The sequence below is a fragment of the Ursus americanus genome, chromosome 8 (assembly GCF_024610735.1).
Source record: "Ursus americanus isolate L20-20 chromosome 8, mUrsAme1.1.p, whole genome shotgun sequence".
NCBI lineage: Eukaryota > Metazoa > Chordata > Mammalia > Carnivora > Ursidae > Ursus > Ursus americanus.
The window spans coordinates 82,420,737-82,439,684 of NC_142134.1; the positions used below are offsets into that span (position 1 = coordinate 82,420,737).

Here is an 18,948-nt window from a genome sequence, read left to right on the forward strand (position 1 = left end):
GGGTCTCTGCTCCTCTTCTGTCTTGTGCCCCAGTTTCCAGTTGGAAGTCCGGGAATGTCGCAGTCAGCTGTGGGAGCGTGTAAGTGACTAACAACTCGGGCCTATTCTTAGGTAGCTGCCACACCAGCGGCTCAGAACTCAGCGTAATTTCAAGAAGTGTGAAAACTGATTCTGCTAAATCTGAAAGAAGGTACGAAGGCCTCTTCTGAGTTTCACCCATTTGAAAATGAAGATCCCGTGGGAGTGAAGACCCTCCCAGAGGCCGTGCCGCCAGCCTGTTCTGGCTTCCAGAGGGCGGCCAGGAACGTCCTGCGGATGCTCTCCCCGTGGGACCTGTAGGAAGCTCTGTGGCAAAGCCTTGCGTTCCCCCGAACGTGGCAGCAGCGCTCATCTCTGCCCTGCAGTTGGAAGAGCTGCCCCCTCTCCCAGCTGGGGCTTGCTGCCCCGGTGACTGCTGCGCAGGGGCCCTCGCCACTCCTCTCCTGTGCAGCCCTGGTTTCCTGATGCCTCTGCCGGCCACCTCTGCCCTCACACGCGGTCCCCATAAAGTGCCAAGGATCAGATGTGGCCTCTGACCTCGAAGGCCCAGTCCTGGAGACAGCAAGTCACACAAACAGCAGAGCACAGAGGTCCCTCCGTGATGTCCCCCATCCTTCCTGTGGGTCACCTGCACCACACCTCCCCTCCCTGAGTGCACAGGGCAAGCCACCTCCCTCTGCCCCGAGGGAGGGGCTGGCATCAGGTCCCAGGCCACAGAGCATGGCAGGCATCATCCGGCCAAAGCACCTAATTCAGCCCAGATTCCGCCTTCCACAGAATGCATGAAGTCTGGCGTGTGCTGGCCAGATCCAGCTACAACCATGTTCTGTGCAGCCAACAGAGCTACGGGGGTGTCCCCGACACACCATCCCCTCCCCATGCACACGTTTGCACCTGCTGGTCACTTGAGTCTTAGCCCTTCCGAGACCCCTGTGCCTGGGCGGTGCCTTGCCCCCACACCTCCTTCCACAGTCCAGGCCCCACCCCCCCACATCCTATTTCCAGGGTCCCTGAAGGGTCTTAGAGAAAGGGATGCTGTGAAGGGTGGGAGCACTCCAGAGCTGATGGGGGCACAGAGCCCAGGGGGCCTCCAGTGCAGGGGCTCACCCAGTGGAGGGAGCTGGAATGAGCCCCGGCCTCTCTGGGCCTGTGATGGAATCCATGGGGCGTGACCCCCAGGCCCAGAGCTGGGAGGGGGAGGGCAGGTCTCAGGGGCAGCACTGTTCAGGCCAGGATTGCAGCAAGCTGTCCAGATTGAAGGCGGCCTCCCTGCCATGACCCACGAGCAGCAACTTGCTGAGGTCTGGCAGCCTCGACTCTGGGAAGAAGTTTACGTCCAGTCCTGGCTGGGTGTCCCAGGTGCCTCCTATGATGGGAGCCAAAGGCTAGGGTCACTTCTAAACTGTGCTCGCCTCTTCCCTGGAGACTCTCCTGCTGACAGTCAGGGGACCCCAGGCAGCAGGGGTCTTCCTGGGTCTTCCCACTCCCCACCCAGTCACATCCTCTAGAGCGCCCTGTACCACGAGCTTCGTGGCACCCATGCAAAGCGCCTCAGGGTGACCCCCCCCCCCGCCGTGTCTTCCAGGTTGGTGGCCCAAATCCACGATGAACTGTTATTTGAGGTGGAAGATTCTCAGATCCCAGAGTTCGCAGGTGAGCCTGGGTAGCACAAAGCTGCTTTGACTTCCCAGAGAGCTCATGCGGCTTCCCAGGCTGGCTGGCATCTGCCCCTTGTGGGGAACTCAAGACCACTTCCCTGCCCCGTGCTGAGTGGACATGCCCAGTCCTGGCCATGCCCCGTCCTCCCTGTAGGGTCTGCCTCAGCTTCAGGGCTCTGAGATGATGGGGACCCCCCTTCTGGACTTGCTGGCCTTGTGGGCCTTGGTCCTAGGGTGCGGACTCCATCCTACAGAGGCAGCTCCATCCCTCTTGGGGTTCCCTGCACAGCTGGTATTTCCCCAGTAGGGGGCAGGGGGCCAAGGTCCCGCCTCCTGCCTTTAGGAAGCACCTGGACACTCTTGCAGCTCCCCAGCTTGGCCAGGGCCCCTCTGCAAGGCTCCTGATGCACATGCCAGGCCAGAGGGGCTGGCCGTGCTGCCTTCCCAGTGACCCAGCAGCCCTACGCCCCAGCGTCTGCACCAGCCTCCTGCCCCCCCCCCCAACACCCTCTGCACGGCACAGAGAAGGAAACAAGGCCGCAGAGGTCAGGTACACGGCCCTGGGGTACCATTGTCCCACCCAGGCACCCAGAGACCGGTTCCCAGGGAGTTGGTGGGTTAACCCCGGAACCAGGGAGGGGAGAACAAGGCAGCACCCACCCCTTCAGGGGGTCTTCCTGTCACAATCTTTGTATCGAAAATTGCAGATAACTTAGTAGGATGGAACGAAATATTTGTTGATCAAAGGGACAAAAGAGTTCAGAGCAAACTCTGAGAAACGTTGAGCCAGCTGACCCCTCCCCTGCCCGTGCTGCTCCCTTTCTCAGGGCTGGAGGGTGACTTCCCCAGTGGTGACTGAGGCCACACAGCCAGGCCAACCCACCAGCACCACAGAGCTCCCGTTCTGGGCTTTACCATCACATGCAAGTTCATGGGCATTTGGTGGGGGCATGGGTCCTCCTGCCCCCGCTGCTCCAGCCAGGTTTGCCCTATGCTTCCTCCTCTTCCCAGCCCCACAGCCTCTGGACAAAGCTGGAGGCCCTGGCACAGTGCCTGCCCCCCGCGCCACCTGCCCAGGGCCCCCTGGCTGAGCCTGGGGCTGGGGGTGAGGTCGGCAGCAGAGAAACTTGCCCCTGGGAACCAGAGTTGGTGTAGTTAAGATGCCTTCAGGCCTGTGCTAGGGATGTGGCCAGTGGAACTAGCCACAGTGTGACTCCTGGGCTGCCGGACCCACCGGCACAGGTGACTGTCGGACTCAGAATAACTAGGGAGCCGGGGGCAGGGGCTGGGGCCTGGGCATTCCCATGATGGGCCCACCTCTGCCCAGATGACTTGGGGCTGCCCCTCTCCCTCTTTTCCCTTTGTTCCAGCTCTGGTCAGGGGGACCATGGAGTCCCTAAGGAGTGTGCAGGCCTTGGAGCTACAGCTGCAGGTGAGGGGGAAGGGTGGGGGGTCAGGCCGGTCACACTCCACACTGCCAGGCTCCTCCCAGCTGGACACTCCCAGCCAGCGCCACCCAGAGGGGAGACGAGAGTCCAGCTCCCACGAGGCAAGAGGGCCAGAACACAGGGCATGGCTCCAGCCCTGCCTACCACACCTGAGCCCCCAGACTGCTTCCCTCCCCCACCCGCCCTGTGGCTCCTGGAGGCCCAGGAGGCCCACCCACACACCACCTGTAGTCCTGGAGGGAGCAGAGGGGCTGCTAGTGGCAGGGAACTGCAACTACGGGCAGCCCGCATCCTCCCTGTCACGAGGGAGATGTTGAGCCATGGTCGAGGGCCTTGGCAAGGTCGCACTCAGGCTTAGGGTCCTTGGGAGGGCTCTCCAGTCCCCCCTTTGGCATCTCTCAGAACCGGCTGACCCCCAGAGAGCAGGACCCTGAGGTGGTGATCCCATAAGGCACTTGGCCTGGCCCAGTCCCTGCAGGCCTGCTCCCTGGCACAGAGGGCCTGGCAGGGCAGCCAGGGAGCTCAGCCACGGTTGAGGTGTTATGACCTGGGGGTGCCTGTGTGCCTGTCACTGCATGTGTGAGCGCATCTGTCCGCAGCAGTGCACTGTGGCCGTGTGAAATCACGTCTTTGGGCAAAGTGGCTGCCTGGTGCCAGGGGCCCATACCCACCTGCATGTGGGGTTGGGAGCCGGCTGAGAAGGGCTAGCCCAGGCCTGGTACTCACCACCGGCTACTGCCCACAGGTGCCCCTGAAGGTGAGCCTGAGTGCCGGCCACTCGTGGGGGCACCTGGTGCCGCTGCAGGAGGCCCCCCGGCCCTCGGCCCAGCCCACGTCCTGCTGAGTCTCCAAGCAACCACCCAGCCACCGCCAGCCCCCTTGTCAGCACCTACCGAGGTGTGTGCATTTTTCCCTTCATTTTGTCTGTAGCCCCAGGCAACAGTGGGAGGAGAGAACTGGTTTCCACCAGCCCATTGTGTGGCCTTCCCCAAGGTCAGCACTGGGCGCTTTGTACTGGCTCACAGCTAGAGCAGGACGTGGAGAGGGCCACATTCACCCCCTGGGTTGTCCTCTGGAGTAAAAGCCTTCTTCAAAGCAGGCCGAGCCTCTGTGCAAATGAATTCTTCCCGTGGGTGGGAAATGCCATGCCCACAGCCCTGAGCCACTCAGCGGGAGCCACGGGAGCCACAGCTGAGCGCCTGAAACAGGAGCGGCCCAGCCTGGCCCATAGCAGGCGCTCCCAGCCCTTCTCCCGCGGAGCCTGCGGTGCGTTCCTCCAGGTGCACAGCGGCTCAGCATCTAGCCGGTGCCCAAGGAGCTGCCAACAGCCTGGAGCCCTCCCCGCTGGCCCCCTGAGCTCCCCACAGCCACGGTGGCGCCCCTTCCTCCCAGGCCACCCTGACGGCAACGGTGCGCTGCATAGAGAGAGCACAGCTGGGCAGGTATGGGGTCTGTGCTCACAGCTGACTCCCGGAGGCCAGAGGGGCCTGTGTGCCTGTGCGTGCGTCTCCAAGAGGCCTGGTCAGGCCGTTGGGGCCTCTGGAGTCAATGCTCCTGGGCCCCCCAGCCTCCCCACGAACCTCCTGCTGGCCAGTGACCAGTCCCTGGGAGCCAGCCAGCTCCCCTGACTCTCCTCTCAAAGTGGTTCTCCCAGACCGTGCACCCTCCTTGCACAGTGGGGACATGGAGGCACAGAAAGGTTACATCATTGTACAAGCCCACCTGGGTAGTTCATGCAGCGGGTGGGCTGCCTGCACCTCTGCTCAGCTGCCTCTCCTTCACAGCCCCTGCAAAGGGACCCCTGGGGGTCCTGCATCCAGGCCATCCTGGCACCCCAGGGTCTCCCCTCCCTCGTGCTTCCCTGTATGGTTCTGAGTGCATCTGCTAAGAGGGATGCTGGGCCCCTACAGCACCTGTTGGGGTGGGGGGACATGTCGACAGGTGCTCAGATGCAGCCCTGGGTCCGGGTGAGGCTCTCCCTCCTGCGGGCACCAGAGCTGCTCAGGTACGGGGTGACTGGGCTTTACATGCCGCCTGCTGTGCAGAGCACACTTCTCCGCTTACTGTGCCCAGGCCCACCTTTCTGGTTCCTTTCTGGAACATTCCAGAATCTGGAGAGCTGGCCCCCTCCATGCCAGCTGCGGGCCTGTGTTGCGCGTCCATGTGCCTGTGCGCGTGCGGGTGGCCACGCCTCCGGGGCCTGTCTGGGGCTGGACGGCACCTCACTGTCCCCAGCTGCCCCCATGTCATCCTCCCTCACAGACACCACGAGGGAGGTGGGCCTGATGCCATCACCCGGGCCCTTCAGAGCTGAGCTGCTCCTTGGGGGTGCCATCTGGGCAGGTGGATGCCCAGGCCTGCAGTGGAACCCCAGCCAGGGTGCCCAGCACAGGGACAGTGGCCTCAGCTCCAGAGGTTACCCTAGCACCTGCCCCCACCCCTAAGTCCCAGGCAGGGGCGCCTCAAGAACACACAGGAGTCCAGTTCCGTCAACTCTGGTTTTATTGAAAAACAACAGCATTGGGGGCCGTGCAGGCAGAGGGCCCACAGCACTCCCCCCTTGCTGCTCACACACCCACAGGAAGCCTGCGACCCCCACCCACCCCGGCCCTGCAGCCTGTCTCCGCTGCCCCTCTGGGCCCTCTCGGGGGCTGTTGGGGCACATCCTGGGGTCTCAGGACAGGTGCCACAATTGCAGGGTCATCAACAGTAACCACAGGAAGGGAACCCAGACACCATGACATGATCTGGGCTCTGTTCACCCAAACACACGGCGTCCACAGCAGCTGTGGTCAAACAGCCTGACCAAGGTGACTCCACGTCATCAAATCTGATCTTGGCTGGTCTGGCTAAGTGTCCACCCATGCTATCCTCCCCGCACCCCCCGAGACCCAGGCAAAGGCTCATCCGGGCCTCCCCACCCCCACCCCCCACTTCACACAGGCCCGTCCAGTGCCCTCCACCAAGGGGGAAGGAACACTACATTCAAGGTTTGCTGGGCCCTGGGGCAGGCCTGGGAGAAGGAAGCACAGCACGGAGCCAGGGCCCCTGCGTCTCGGTGGGGGGCTTAGCGCCAGCCCCCGCGGCTGAAACAGGAGGTTCCCTCCCTGTCGCCACACGCTTACACACGTGTGCACACACGTGCAGGTACACACAGGCACAGGCATGCACGTGTGCGCGTGTACACGTATGCGTGTGCACACGTGTGCATACGCACCAGCACACATACACGTGTGTGCATGCACACACACAGGCACACCCCTTCTTCAAAATGGCTAATTATTGCTGTTAAAAAAAAATACATCCAACAACGGCAGGTCAGGTCGGGGCTCCTCCTGCAACGCCCCAGGCCCTGGGCTGCCCTGCTCACGGCACCAAGGAGCAAACATTTCAGGATCTGCCCCACACCCAGCCTGCAACACAAGCCCCGAGAGCCTCAGCCAAAGGCCCACCGGCACAGGAACAGCGGCCGAGGCCGAAACAGTCACTGAGGCAGCTTCACACGTAGACAAGATCGGTGCTGCCCACCTGCCTGGGGAGGGGTGCTGGGCTTCCGAGGCTCAGGGGCCACTGTCCAGCCATTCCCTGGACACGGACAGGAGGGTGGCTCCATGGGTGCTGCTCAGCTCCTGACCTGGCCCCAGCCCAGCAAGGGCCTAGGCTCAAGGCCACATAGGCCAGGCAGGGGTGGACATAGGCCAGGCAGGGGTGGGCAGGGGCGGGCGGGGGCAGGCACTCACACTGCCCGCGTGACTCCCTGTGGCCCAGAGAGCCTCCCAAGCACTTGCTCAATTCCCGAGGAAGCCTTGTGAGCAGCCCCCGGCCTGTCCCTGGAAAGGCCTTCTCTGAGGAAGGCTGCCCAGGGACAGGATGGGGGCTGCCTGAGGACCTCGTGGCCTCAGCCCAGCTGTGGGGCCTCCCAGCTCAAGTCTACTCCCAGGGCCGCCCCCCCCCCCTGCTTCCCTGAGGCAGGCTGGCCCATCTCTCTGCTCCATCCACCCAAGGGCACAGTGGGAGGCCGGGCTGGATGTGACAGGCCTCCATGTGACAGGCCTCCGCATGGCTGGCCTCAGCAGCTGCAGACAACTCAGTGTGGCCACACCCTCAGGGGCCAGCTCTCTGCAGACCCCACACCTGGGCAGCGGGAGCTGCCCCAGGGACACTGGTGGTGCTGGGCCATCTGGAGGGGCTAGAGCGCTCAGTTATCCTGCATCCCACTGCCCCAAGCTGCCCACTAGGTTTGTGTTCCAGGCTCATCTAACAAAGACATTCTGGAACACTCCACCTCCTGCTTTCCCGTCCAAAAACAGAGGCTTCCAAAAGTCCTGGGAGCCCTGTCTCCTGAGCATGGGTGCCACGCCTGGGGACCGGCTTTCCCTGGGCCTCGGCAGGAGCCCCTGGGGGAGGCCCAGGAGGCCAGCACAGAGAGGGAGGGGGCCCAGGGCCTGACAATGCAGAGAGCTGCCCAGACACACCACTGAGCAGAACCCCGGCGGATGCTTCACAGAGGTAGAAGAAGTAACATCAGAATTTCTACAAATGTATAAAATTCACATCTTGGTGCACGTTTGTGGAGGAGTTAGCTCCCAGGCTGGAGGGAAGTGGCCAGCCAGGGACAGGCGTCCCCCACAAGTGTGCCCAGCCTCCGGCCCAGGGGAAGGACGGGAGAGCTGCTCCCCCGGTCATCTTAGAGGCCTGCCAAGCCACACACGGGTCAGGCAAAGGCCCTGTCCCAAGTACAGGGCACACCCAGCGGGTGCCTATGGCCACCACCATGCTGGGGCAGCAGCCACGCGGTCACCCTGGGCCATCCAACTGGGGCAGACACTGCAACCTACCCTGCCCACAGATCCTACACAGACAGACGCCAGCAGAACAGGAGAGGGCCACACATCCGCCCAGGAGCAACCCCGCTGACACACTTTGGTCAACGTCACCCAGATGCTGGCAGCTCCAGAGCCCCAGTGGGCTCCTGCGGCCCCCACCCACACATCCCCACACCAGGGACCTGGGACTGCAAAGGCACAGGATCAAGGGAAGCTGGCAGCTCTCCCGAGCTACCACTGACAAGACACAGCCCACCATACTGGGCCCTCGTGGCGCCCACTTGCCCTTCCTGCCCCGCCAGGCCTCAGATCAGCCGCAGCCCCCAACACACCCCACACCAACTAAGGCCGCCCCAAGCCGAAACCAAACCAAACCAAAGGAGGAAAAAGGCACAACTGTTTGTTTTCCGTTTTGCTAAAACACTTTACGTCTCTCTGTATAATCCAGATTAACAAAATCTGAGAGCTGCAAGAAAATAGGGTGCCGATTTCTGTACAGTCTACAAAACTCCCATCCCCGAGCAGGGACCGGACGCCACCAGGGAGAAATGTACAGGGGAGAGTGGGGTCTATACAATGTTCTGCAAATATCTCGATTGCTGACAGCACGAAAGGCCCCTCGGGAAACTGGGCTCGCTTCGCACGGAAACTTGCTTTGCTAGTTTCCGAAGCGCCTTTCTAAGGTCCCCTCTGTGTCCCCTACGTGGGACCCAGCTCCATGGCCCACTGTGCCTGCCACCCCCCACTCTCCCAGCTCCCGAAACAAAGGGGCCTCGGTGGGCATTTATGGCCCTCCTGCCACCGCAGCCGGGTCCAGGCTTACAAGCTGGACACATGGGCACTGCCAATGATCCCTTTCCTCCCCCTCCACCCCTCCCCCGTCCAGGCCACCCCACACCTGACCGCCACCTCCCACCTCAAGACGGAGAGGCTGGGAGCACGGCCAGGCCGCCACCCTGCCCCCAGCCAAGGTGGGCAGCACTCACTCCTCCCAAAGGCAGCAGGGAATTTGCTGCCATCCTGACCTCAGTCCCACACGTCAAGGCTGGACAGGGGCAGCCCAGAGCCTCCTCACAAACCAGGAATGCTCTTTTGAGGGGAAGAATGCTAAATCAGGGTCTCCCTCCAGATTTCAAAATCTGAAACCCTTCACCCACCCGGCCACCCCCCCCCCAAACTGGGCCAGAAAATAGTGCATACTCTAGACCACACCGGCGTGTGTGCATGTGTGCATTAAGGTATAAACTACCATTTTGTCCCAAGAATTAAAGTCATGCAGAGTGCTATTCTGTCTAAATAACTTATTAAAAAATAGGTCGGTTTCAGGTTGGGAGAAGCTGTGGGCTCAGTGGTGTTGGCAGCGGCCTGGCTTAGTAAGATTCACAGGGCAGAGCCCATCAGCCGTTAGGCAGCGCGGTCCTCGGGGAGGTCTGGGAAAGGCCACCGTAATCTAGCTGGCCCTGGGGACAGGCGACCGCATGACTGCCTCCCCACCCTGCTCTCCTGAAGGACCCTGACCAGGCTGTGCAACAGGTTGCTACGGGAACCACACCTGGGTGACGATGCCAGGCAGCAAAGCTGGGGCGGGGGGGGCAGGGACCAAAAGGAAAGAAATGTGACTTGGTGTCAAAGCAAAGCTGGGCTGGGGGGAGCAAGGGGCAGTGAGAGGCAGGCGAGCCCTCCAGAGAGCAGGTGGGCGGCCGTGGCTAGCTGGAAGGCGGGGCAGGGGGCGCTCACCAGTCCTGGCCCAGGCTGAGCAGGGCAGCGGGGTGAGAGGCTGTGGTCATGCGGCAGCCAGGCCATGTCCTCAGCATGCACAGAGCAAAGCGGGGCCCGTGGCCAGCTCGGTGCCCCACGGGGCGCTGGCCGGCCAGCCCAGCAGGCCACGCCTCCCAGGGACTGACGGCCGAGCCACAGCCTGGCCGGAGGCCAGGGGTCTGCCGGGCAGGGGCCGCGCCGCAGAGGTTCTGTGCTTGGTGGGCCGGGCTAGGCCTGCCCCGTGGTGGTGGGCCGGGAGAGGCCCTGCGCGCAGGCCGAGCAGCCACGTGGGCACGTGGTGGTCCATGCTGTCACTCTTCAGGACGCAGCCCCAGCAGGCTGGGGAGGGCGAGGGGCCGCGGCTGCAAACAACCGAGGCCCGAAGTGTCACAGACGCGCAACAGCCCCACACCCCCTGGAGAACCAGCCAGAGAACCGCGTGATGTTGAAAAGGAAAAACCCAACACAAACGCCAAGGTGAGCGTCTGAAAGCAGGCCCGGGCGGTGGGCAGGCGGGCACAGGCGGACGGGGCGGCCAGGGCGGCAGGTGGGCGGGCAGGCAGGCAACGGTCACTCCTCGCGCAGCTGCAGGCGGTAGCGGTGGTAGCGGACCTGGAAGAAGAGGCGCTCGGCCAGCGACAGGGTCATGCCGGGCAGCACATAGTGGTCACTCGAGCCCATGTGTCTGAAGCCCAGCGACTCGTAGAGCTTGTGTGCGGCCACCTTGACGGCCGTCGTGCCCAACACCACTGCGGAGTAGTTGTGCACCAGAGCGAACTCCAGCACCTTGCGGCCCAGCGCCTTGGCAATGCCCTTGCCACGGAAACGTGAGTCCACGGACATGCGCAGCAGCTCCACCGTGTTGTCTGCCTCGTGGGCCCGCGCCGCCACGATGCCCACCACGTTGCCATCCAGCACGGCCACCCAGAAGCAGGAGCCTGCAGGGAGAGGGCAGTCAGAGCTGTGGCAGGACACGGCTGCCTCTCCAGAGCCCTCGGAGCAGAAAGAGCCGGGCCCAACCTGCCTGCTGCCCATGGCAGCCCCTGCCCTCGGCCTGAGGCTGGGCAGACAAGAGCTCTGGGGCCAGAGTCCCTCCCCCAGGAACCAAGAGCTGGGCAGGCCTCAGCCAAACAGACCCCTCCTCTGCCCAGCTACCCCCAGAACTAACACCTGGATGGCCGTAGATGGCCATGGACAGGCCACAGGTGCAGGCGACCTGCCCTGGCTCCCAACCACTTGGGGCCCACCACACTTGTCCCTATGTATCCATACCAGGGAGCTGGAGAGAGACGGGGCCATGAGGGGACCTCCAGAAGGACCCCTACAATGGGGACTTCAGGGGGTCTGGGAGGACAGGCCAGGGCAGCAGGACCCTTCTGGGAGCCAAGCCCCTGTGGGCCTCAGGAGGTCCTGTGGCCTCCATTCTCCTGGGTCAGGAGCTGCTGAGCATGGGAGCTTCATGGCCTTCTCGGATCAGGACACAGAAACAGGCCCTTGGCAGGTTCAGGGGACAGTCCAAGTGGAAAACCAGGACAAATGAGCACCACTGCACGCCTCCCACTGACCTCAGCCTCTCCTGAGCAGGAGCCCAGTGGCCAGGCCAGGCCTCCCCACCCATGGCCTGGACCAATCACAGCCCCACACAGGGCAGGAAGAGGTGGAGGGCTGAAAGGGGATGAGGAGAGAAGCAAGAAGAGAGAGAATGAACATGGGAGGGGAGGCTTGCAGGGCATGAGCCACAGGGAGAGCCTGGTCACCTCTGCTGACCACCAGCCCAGAGGCCCCAAGAGGCGGGGGCTGGCCAACAGGGGTGCCCTCTCTGAGGAGCCCCACCTGCACTCGCCCTGACTATGGCCACTCCAGCTCCCACAGCCGTGTCTGCCACCAACGACCCCCACCTTCTCTCCTTGAGTGGCCAAATTCTCCCCCGTAAAGGTTCTGCACCTGACCTTGCCCAGAGAAATCACCCCTCCACCCAACCCCCAAGGGTCCCCCACTGTCTTGTCTGCTGGCAGGCCCCCCATCAGTTCGGCCAGAGGGGCTCCTGTCTCCTTCACTGCCATACCCTGAGACCCGGCATGCAGCCTGAGCTCGGCAATGGCTAAGGGCCCGCTGCCCTGATGGGCCCCTCCACTAGCTGGCCTGCCCACCATCCAGGGTTTTCCCCACACACACCCAGGCCAGACCGAGTATTCCCATCCCCTGAACAGCATGGCCCCATCCGCTGTGGTCCAGCTGCCCTGCCCCAGTGGCACCTTCCTGCAAACTACCAGATGTCTCAGGAGGGTAAGCACACTCAGGGAGACTGCAGCCCTGAAAAAGCAGAGTCCTCGTGCCACCCTCAGCTTCCAACCTGAGCCCCCTCCTGCTCCTGCAGCCTGGACCTGGGAGCCACTAGGTGGGTCTCACTCTTATGCTCCCTCCAGTCCTGGGCAACTCCATGGAGGCCGATAAGAAGCTGAGTTCAAGCTTAGGAAACGGTCAAGGAGAACCCAAGGTGCCAAAGGCTGGCCAGGCAGCTGCAGGACTGGGGATGGGGGTGGAGGCAGGACACCACAGGATGGGCTGGCTCGGTGGGAGCCGGTGGGCATGGGAGCCGGCAGTGCCAAGGTGGGGCACCCTTGTGCTGGGATGCCTTGCCTCTCTTGTCCCCTGCTGCCCTTCTCTGGCACTCACCAGGCTCCTCTATGCCCTCACCAACTGTTGGGGCACACACTGTTCCGTCTCCTCAGCCTGGGAACCCTCGAGCACCAGGGAGACCCTCACGCCCCAGAAAGTGGAGACAAAGTCTCCCTTCTCTGGCGCCGGACATGAAGGAAACCAAGTGGTCCTGCCTCCTAAGACCTAGCTTGCCTCCGGGTCAGCCTGGAGGACGAGAACAGCCCCCAGGGAGCTACAGGCCCCCCCAGACCAGACCCAGTCCCTCCCTGTACATAAGGCCAGGGGGCTGGGGCGAGACCCTCTGCCTCACTAAGTGGCCCAGAGACCTGAAGTGGAGGCCAAGACTCAACACCCCTGCTCTCCCAGGGCTCCCAGCCCTTGGTGACCCCCCACCCAGAACCCTCTCCCCACCAGGAGGCCCTCTGCCCCTGCCACACCAGGTCCCCAGCACTCCAGGCCAGGCCGAGACCCCGCAAAGCACAGCAGACCCCCAGCCCCTCAGCAAGCACCAGGGAAAGGGCATCGTGGGCGCAGCACAGAGAGCAGATCCGGGACACCAGGGCCCGGGGTCGGCTCAGGACATTCAGCACCCTACCCTCACAGGGTGCAGGACAGCTCCGGGTCCGTCTGTGCGGACCTTGCTTCACAAGGACCCAGTTCTCTCACCTCCAGCCCCTGCCGGCCTGCTCCACCCCCAAACCTCGGCCAGAGCCCGCCCTGACTCCAAAGGCTCGGTCGTGGGGGTGCAGCAGCCCGGGCTCACCTAGACCCGGCTGTCCCCCCCCCACCCAGGGCCTGTCTGCCATTAGGAGGGGCTGCGAGAGGGCCCGGGGAGCCAAGGGAGGGGACCCAGGGAGAGGCTGGAGGGGCAGACTCACCGGGGGGCTTCATGTAGTACTGCTCGATGTCCGCCATGTCTGTGTGCAGAGCGCAGTCCAGGTAGGCGAGGACCACCTTCCGGCTGTAGTAATAGCGCAGGCCCAGCAGCCCGGCCGGCACCAGGCACGTCAGCAGCAGCGAGCGGGTCAGCGCAAAACACAGCACTGCGGGGAGAGGTGGGCCTCGTGAGCCGCGGGCGGGGCAGAGCCCCTGGGACATCCGCCAGGCGGACCGGGGCCCCAGCAGGCTGGGATACCCCCCCCCCCAGCTAAATGAGCCAGTCAGGCACATGCGCAGGCGAGAGGCCACACCAAATATGCCACGACTGTTTTCCCTGGAGGAGCGGTGGGTCAGCCTACCTGCTCCTTCCGCTTCTCCCTATTACCAAACTTCCTACCAAAAGGGCATGCTGCTCCGGAGTCTGACATCACAGGATCTCTAAACCTTCTGAGCACAGCAGTGGCCTCTGGGCAGGCTGCCCTCAATGGCTGGCGGCAACCGCCCCAGGCAGGGGTCCTTGTGGGGTGGGGGGGAGGGCGTACCCACCACCCACGTGCTCCCCCCCCCCAGCTGTGGAAGGGGCTTCGCATACCCCCTTGCCGCTCTAGCGAGGTGGGAAGCTCCGGAGCGCTGGACCAGGCCCCTGCAGGCTGTCCTACCCTTGCAAAAGTGGGGAGTGGGAGGGGGCACCTTCCAGCATAAGGCCCCAGGACCACCTTCTTACCAGGGCCGGCCCCCGGGGGTTATAAGGAGGGGGTGTTACGAGGAGACGGTGAGGGAGGGAAGCCCGAGATTGCTTCCAGATTCATCCGGGCTGCCAGGAGGCATACAAGCCTGCAGTGAAAGTCACTTTTGCTGCATGACCTTGGGAGAGAAACAACCCCCAGCCTCAAGCTCCTCATCTGTGAAATGGGGACAAGCACCCTCCCGGGCTTCAGGGGAAAGGCCTCAAAGCCCCTGCGGGGGCTGCCCCCTTTGGCCCCCTCACTCTGCCTCCTCGGTGCTCGCCCTCCCCCGGCACCCCGGGGAGCTGGCTGTCTTCCCCTCATAAATTAGCACTTGGAGCCGCCGAGGCAGCCTCCCCCGCCCCGCGGATTATATATAGTTACACGCGCCAGGCGCCGAGCCTCAGCAGCGGGCGCTACCTGCCGTCACCCCGCCCCCACCCGAGATGACCGGGGAAGGGACCGGAGAGGCAGCGCCGCACAGAAAGGGGACGCAGGTGGAGACCCCGGCCCTCTCCCCCGCCCGCAGCCCCCTACCCTCCGCCGGCGCTCGTTCCCACGCCCTCGCCCGGCGCGCCTTGGCCAGGAGCCCGGACGCCACCGCCGGTGGCCACCTCTCCCCAGGCCGCCGCAGAAAGCCGGTGGCGTGCGGGTGCGCGTCCGTGCGCGAACGAGGGGGCCCGAGGGGGCAGGAGGGGTCCGCTTCCCTCCCAGGCTGAGTCCTGGGCAGGGACAGGAGCGCGGCCGGGGCCCAGGACCCGAGGTAGGGGCGACCGGGGCTGAGGGCGTCCTGTGCGTCTGTCCCCGGAGGGGCCGGGCGGGCGCGGACTGCGGCAGGCGGAGCGCGGCGGGGTCCCCCGCGCACTGACCGGCCAGCAGGGCGTAGAGGAGCTGCGTGCGCGGGTGCTGCCGCAGGCCGCGGAAGGCCGTGTTGGGGATGCGCTCCATGATGCCGTCGTAGAAGATGCGGCGCGCCGCCTCCTGCTCGGCCGCGCGGAACTCGCGGATGTACACGCCGCGCCCCCCCGGCGGTCCCGCGCCCCCAGAGCCGCCGCGGGGCTGGGGGCCGGGCGCGGGCGCGGGCGCGGGCGGGGGCGCGGCGGCCGGCCCGGGCGCGGCGGGCAGCGGGGGCCACATGGCGCCGGCGGCGGCGAGCAGCGCGTCCTTCTTGGCCCCCGGCAGCGCCTCATGGTCCTCGGCGGCCACGATCTTCGTCTCGCAGACCATGTCGGGAGGCCCACAATGCATGCACCCGGCCGGGCGGCGCAGCGCGGGGACGCGGGCCGGGCTGCGGGCGGGCACAGCCCGGGCCCAGGGCAAGGGCGCGGCGCCCTCGGACCCGCGGCAGCGGCGGCGGCGGCGGCGGCAGCAGCGGCGGCAGCGGCGGCGGCGGCGGCGGCTCAGGGGCGCGGGGCGGAGGCGGCGGGCGGCCGGGGCGCGCGCAGGGAGCTGCGCCGCATTTTGGAGAAGTATTTATAATGCAGCGGCGCCGGTGCAGTCGCGGCGCCCGGGGTCCCGCAGGGTCCTAGCGTCCACTGCATTGGCTGCCGAGGGTCACCATGTGATCTCGCGGGTGGGAGCAGACACCGCCTCCGCGCCCGCCCGATGGCACACTTGGGCGCTGCGCGGCGGCCGGGTGCGGGCGGCCAGCGGGAGTGCGCCTGGGCGGGGGTGACGCGGGCCGCCCGGGGCACGACGGAGCGGCCGAGCCCTGCGAGGTGGCCGGGGACGAGCGAGCGCGCGACCGGGGTTCCCGGCCCGGAGGGGGCTCTCCGTGGGGGCTCCGGGCAGGGCGCCTTCCGCCCGGCCCTTGCACCCCCGCGCCTCCACCCCTCAACGCGGGCTTGGGAGCGCCCTGTCCTGGGGCCGGGCCGCTGGAGCCCGCGGCGCCGCGTCCTCCTCCTCTTCGGCCGGCCGCCGGGCGCAGTCACCGAACCATCTCCGTCTCCATCTCCCGCCCCTTTGTCTGAATGCGACGCCGGGCCGGGGCCCCGGGGAGGGGCGCCGCGGCTTTCCAGGCCTGGCGCCCCTGGGAACCTATGCCCGGGGCCACACAGGCTGGACGCGCGGGTACGCGGTCGGAGCGGGATCTGATGCCCAGGTCGCCCGCAGCCCCCCGCGTCCGGGAGCAGCACAGCAACCCTCTGCTCCGACACCGAATTCCTGCAGCTGGCACGGGGGGCGCTGGGCCGGTAGGACCCCTCCCGGTCCGGCCCCCCGCCCTCTTCGGCCCGCGCATGCGCTCCACGATCTCGGTGCAGGTGCGGGGAGGGGGGGTGCTCTTGCCGAGTCTTGCGGGTCCCAGCGAGCCCTACCTGCCTGCCGACGCTGCGGGCCGGGGGCGGGGTGTGAGGGTAAGGTTGGGGGACAGGTAATCCCAGATCCCGCCCCTAACACTTTTTGAACCCAGCCCCCTGCAGCTGTGCACCCCTTCCCCGCGTCGCCCCTCATCGCCCCGCGTTCTCCGCCGTGACCCCGCAGGACAGTCTGGAGCTGAGTTCACCACACCCGCATGGTTGGAGTCGAGACCTAGGGGACCAGGCCCAAGGACCCTCAGCCTGTCTGGGGCCCAGCGAGGCGGCTACCATCACCTAGAGGCTAGGAAGGGGACGACCCATCTCCAGCGTCACGCCAAGGGACCCGGGCAGAGTACGGAGGACCCCGGACCTAGGAGCTGAACTGGTCCACAGACAGGATGGCCAGTGCAAGAACCATGGCTGGAGGGGGCAGCCAAATTGGGAAGTCACCCCACATTTCCCAGATACCAGGATTTGGGGCTTGGCTGTCATCTTTCAGGAGAGGAAAGTGAAATCATGGAGAATCTCAAAGGAGCACAGATCCATTCAGAAATCCCTCCACGTGCTGCCTGAGCTCCTGGGAGCCTGACCAGCCACACTGGACCAGGCTCCAGGTCCCGAGGTTTACCAGGTGGATGGCAGAAGTGTTCCAGAAAAGCCAACAGCAAGCAGGGGGTCCAGGCAAGAAAAACAAGGAATGAGGAGGGGTGGTTCATGTGCCTGGAGGAGTCAAGGGGCTGCAGAGGAAGGGGAGATACGGCTTTGGATGTGGGCCTTGAGCACCAGATCAGGGATTTGGGAAATATTCTGTTGTTCTGTGATGGGGGCCAGAAGAAGGGAGGACCAGGTGGAGGATCCAGGAGCTCCTGGGCAATATCCTGAACTCTGACCTCTGACCCCAGACCTGGTGTGAAGAGGCTCCTCCGTGCAGAGCGGCCCAAGCCCTAGAGGCCCACAGCCTCTGTGGGCTACTACCTGACCTACCCACCCCCAGACCCTGAACTTGAGGCTACCCGTCCTCTGGCCCCCAACAGTCAAACCCACAGGTGGAGGGAAGGAACTGCTTTTCCACTCAGCCTGACTTTGGTGGGCCCTGCATCTGCAGAGGTCTCTTCCTCCAAGTGGCCTGACCTCACCTTTAGCCCCAAGTCCTTGAACCCCCCAGCCCCCCAAAAGTGCTTGGCTAGCCTAGCACTGCAGCATCCTGGTCTAGAGGGCCCTGGAGAGTACCAGGAGGAGGTGGGGAGGAGACAGCCAGACTCAGCTTGGAAGGGACAGAACTGGACACCAAGGACAACCACCTGGAAGATTTTGGAGAACTCAGGGCCTGGGCTTTAGCTCTCAGAGTGGGGGTGGCTTTAAAGGGAAGGGAAGACTGCGCAGGCAGCAGGGTCCCAGGCCCGCGGCGGAGCCTCTTCCCTCCCCAGTGACATGAAGGCGCCCACCCCATGCTCTCTGCCTGCATCAGGAACCCATTCCACAGACAAGAAAATCGAGGCTGGGCGGGTCCTTCTCCAGGTCCATTTTCCCATGCACTCCTCTGGCTTCTGCTGCTCCGAGTCCCCTCTGCACCCGCACCCTAGTCCCTAGTCTCCAGGGCAGCCCCAACCACCTGCAATTCCTCCCTTTGCCCCCACAGTCCAGGTACCACCTTCGGAGCTAGGCCTGGGCCCACGAGAGAGGGGCGGGCATGCGGGATGGGAACCCTCCCAGACTCCAAAGTTCGAGTAGGGCGGGTGCCCTGGGCCTCCCCTGCTCAGAGCTAGGAGGATATGCCAAACACAGGACGGTGCATTAGCAGAAAATCCCTCACCCCAGGTGAAGAAGGGACCCGCGGGCCCATCCCAGGGCAGACCCACTGGGTCTCCTCCGAGGACGTGGTGAGGGCCAGCCTGTCCCTGCGGGGCCGGGAGGGGGAGAGCTGGGGACTGAGACCCAACCTTCAGAGGGTCAGAGGTACAGGGGGCCTGGGAAGCGACAGAAGTGGGTGGGAGTGCTGGAGGAAGGCCAAGGGGTCTCCAGAGAAGTGAACCAAAAGACCAGGGATGGGAAGAAAAAAGAAAAACAGACCAGATGGGAGGCCCAGTGTGCAACTGACAGCAGCTGCCCAAAGAGAAGAGGAGGGAACCACCATAATGTGATAGTGATTATTATTATGTCCCCAGCTAAGGGACCGAGACTCCTGATGAAAGCCTGTCCAGCTCTTTGAGGGGAACTTCAGTCCCGAGAGCTTCCTGGGCGTGGGAGGGAAAAGCTCCTGACAGGCACTGGCTGCCAGCAGCTGGTGGACCCAAACTGCTCAACCTCCTCACCCAGCGTCCATGGCCCAGCAGCCATCCCTCCCTGCCACACACGTTCGGTGAGTGCCCACCCTCTATTGGGCCCTGAAAAGAACAAAACCCTGTCCTCCTGAGGCTTTCCCATCCAGCAGGGGAGGGGCTGGAAATAAAGAGATCAAAGCTCTAGTATCCCTTGGGGAAAAAACAAACAAAACAAAGCAAGAGTGAGGCAGTCACGGAGGAGACCAAGTGGGTAGCTCCACGGAGACGACAGCCTGTGCAAAGGCCTGAAGGTAGGAGGGGCCATGAATTGAACTTGCCAGCAAAAGATATTTTCAGACGGGCCAGCTCAGAAAGTTTACTTACCATAATGTTTTC

General features: G+C 64.3%; 1 protein-coding gene across 1 annotated transcript; it reads right to left on the bottom strand.

The window, feature by feature from the left end:
- Positions 1–8,351: 8,351 nt before the first annotated feature.
- ASPNAT (aspartate N-acetyltransferase) lies at positions 8,352–15,323 on the bottom strand. Its single transcript, XM_045774836.2, has 3 exons — positions 14,864–15,323; positions 13,269–13,433; positions 8,352–10,667 (listed from the first exon to the last, which is right to left on the bottom strand). The coding sequence occupies exons 1-3, from the start codon at positions 15,240–15,242 to the stop codon at positions 10,300–10,302; spliced, it is 912 nt and encodes a 303-aa protein (XP_045630792.1). The 5' UTR covers positions 15,243–15,323; the 3' UTR covers positions 8,352–10,299.
- Between the last annotated feature and the right edge of the window lie 3,625 nt (positions 15,324–18,948).

Excerpts from the sequence above, each read along its gene's own strand:
- ASPNAT (XM_045774836.2), bottom strand. The coding sequence starts at position 15,242 with ATGCATTGTGGGCCTCCCGACATGGTCTGCGAGACGAAGATCGTGGCC. Across the intron at positions 13,434-14,863 it reads CCTCTACGCCCTGCTGGCCG|TGCTGTGTTTTGCGCTGACC; the intron begins GTCAGTGCGCGG and ends CTCTCCCCGCAG. Across the intron at positions 10,668-13,268 it reads GTACTACATGAAGCCCCCCG|GCTCCTGCTTCTGGGTGGCC; the intron begins GTGAGTCTGCCC and ends CTCTCCCTGCAG.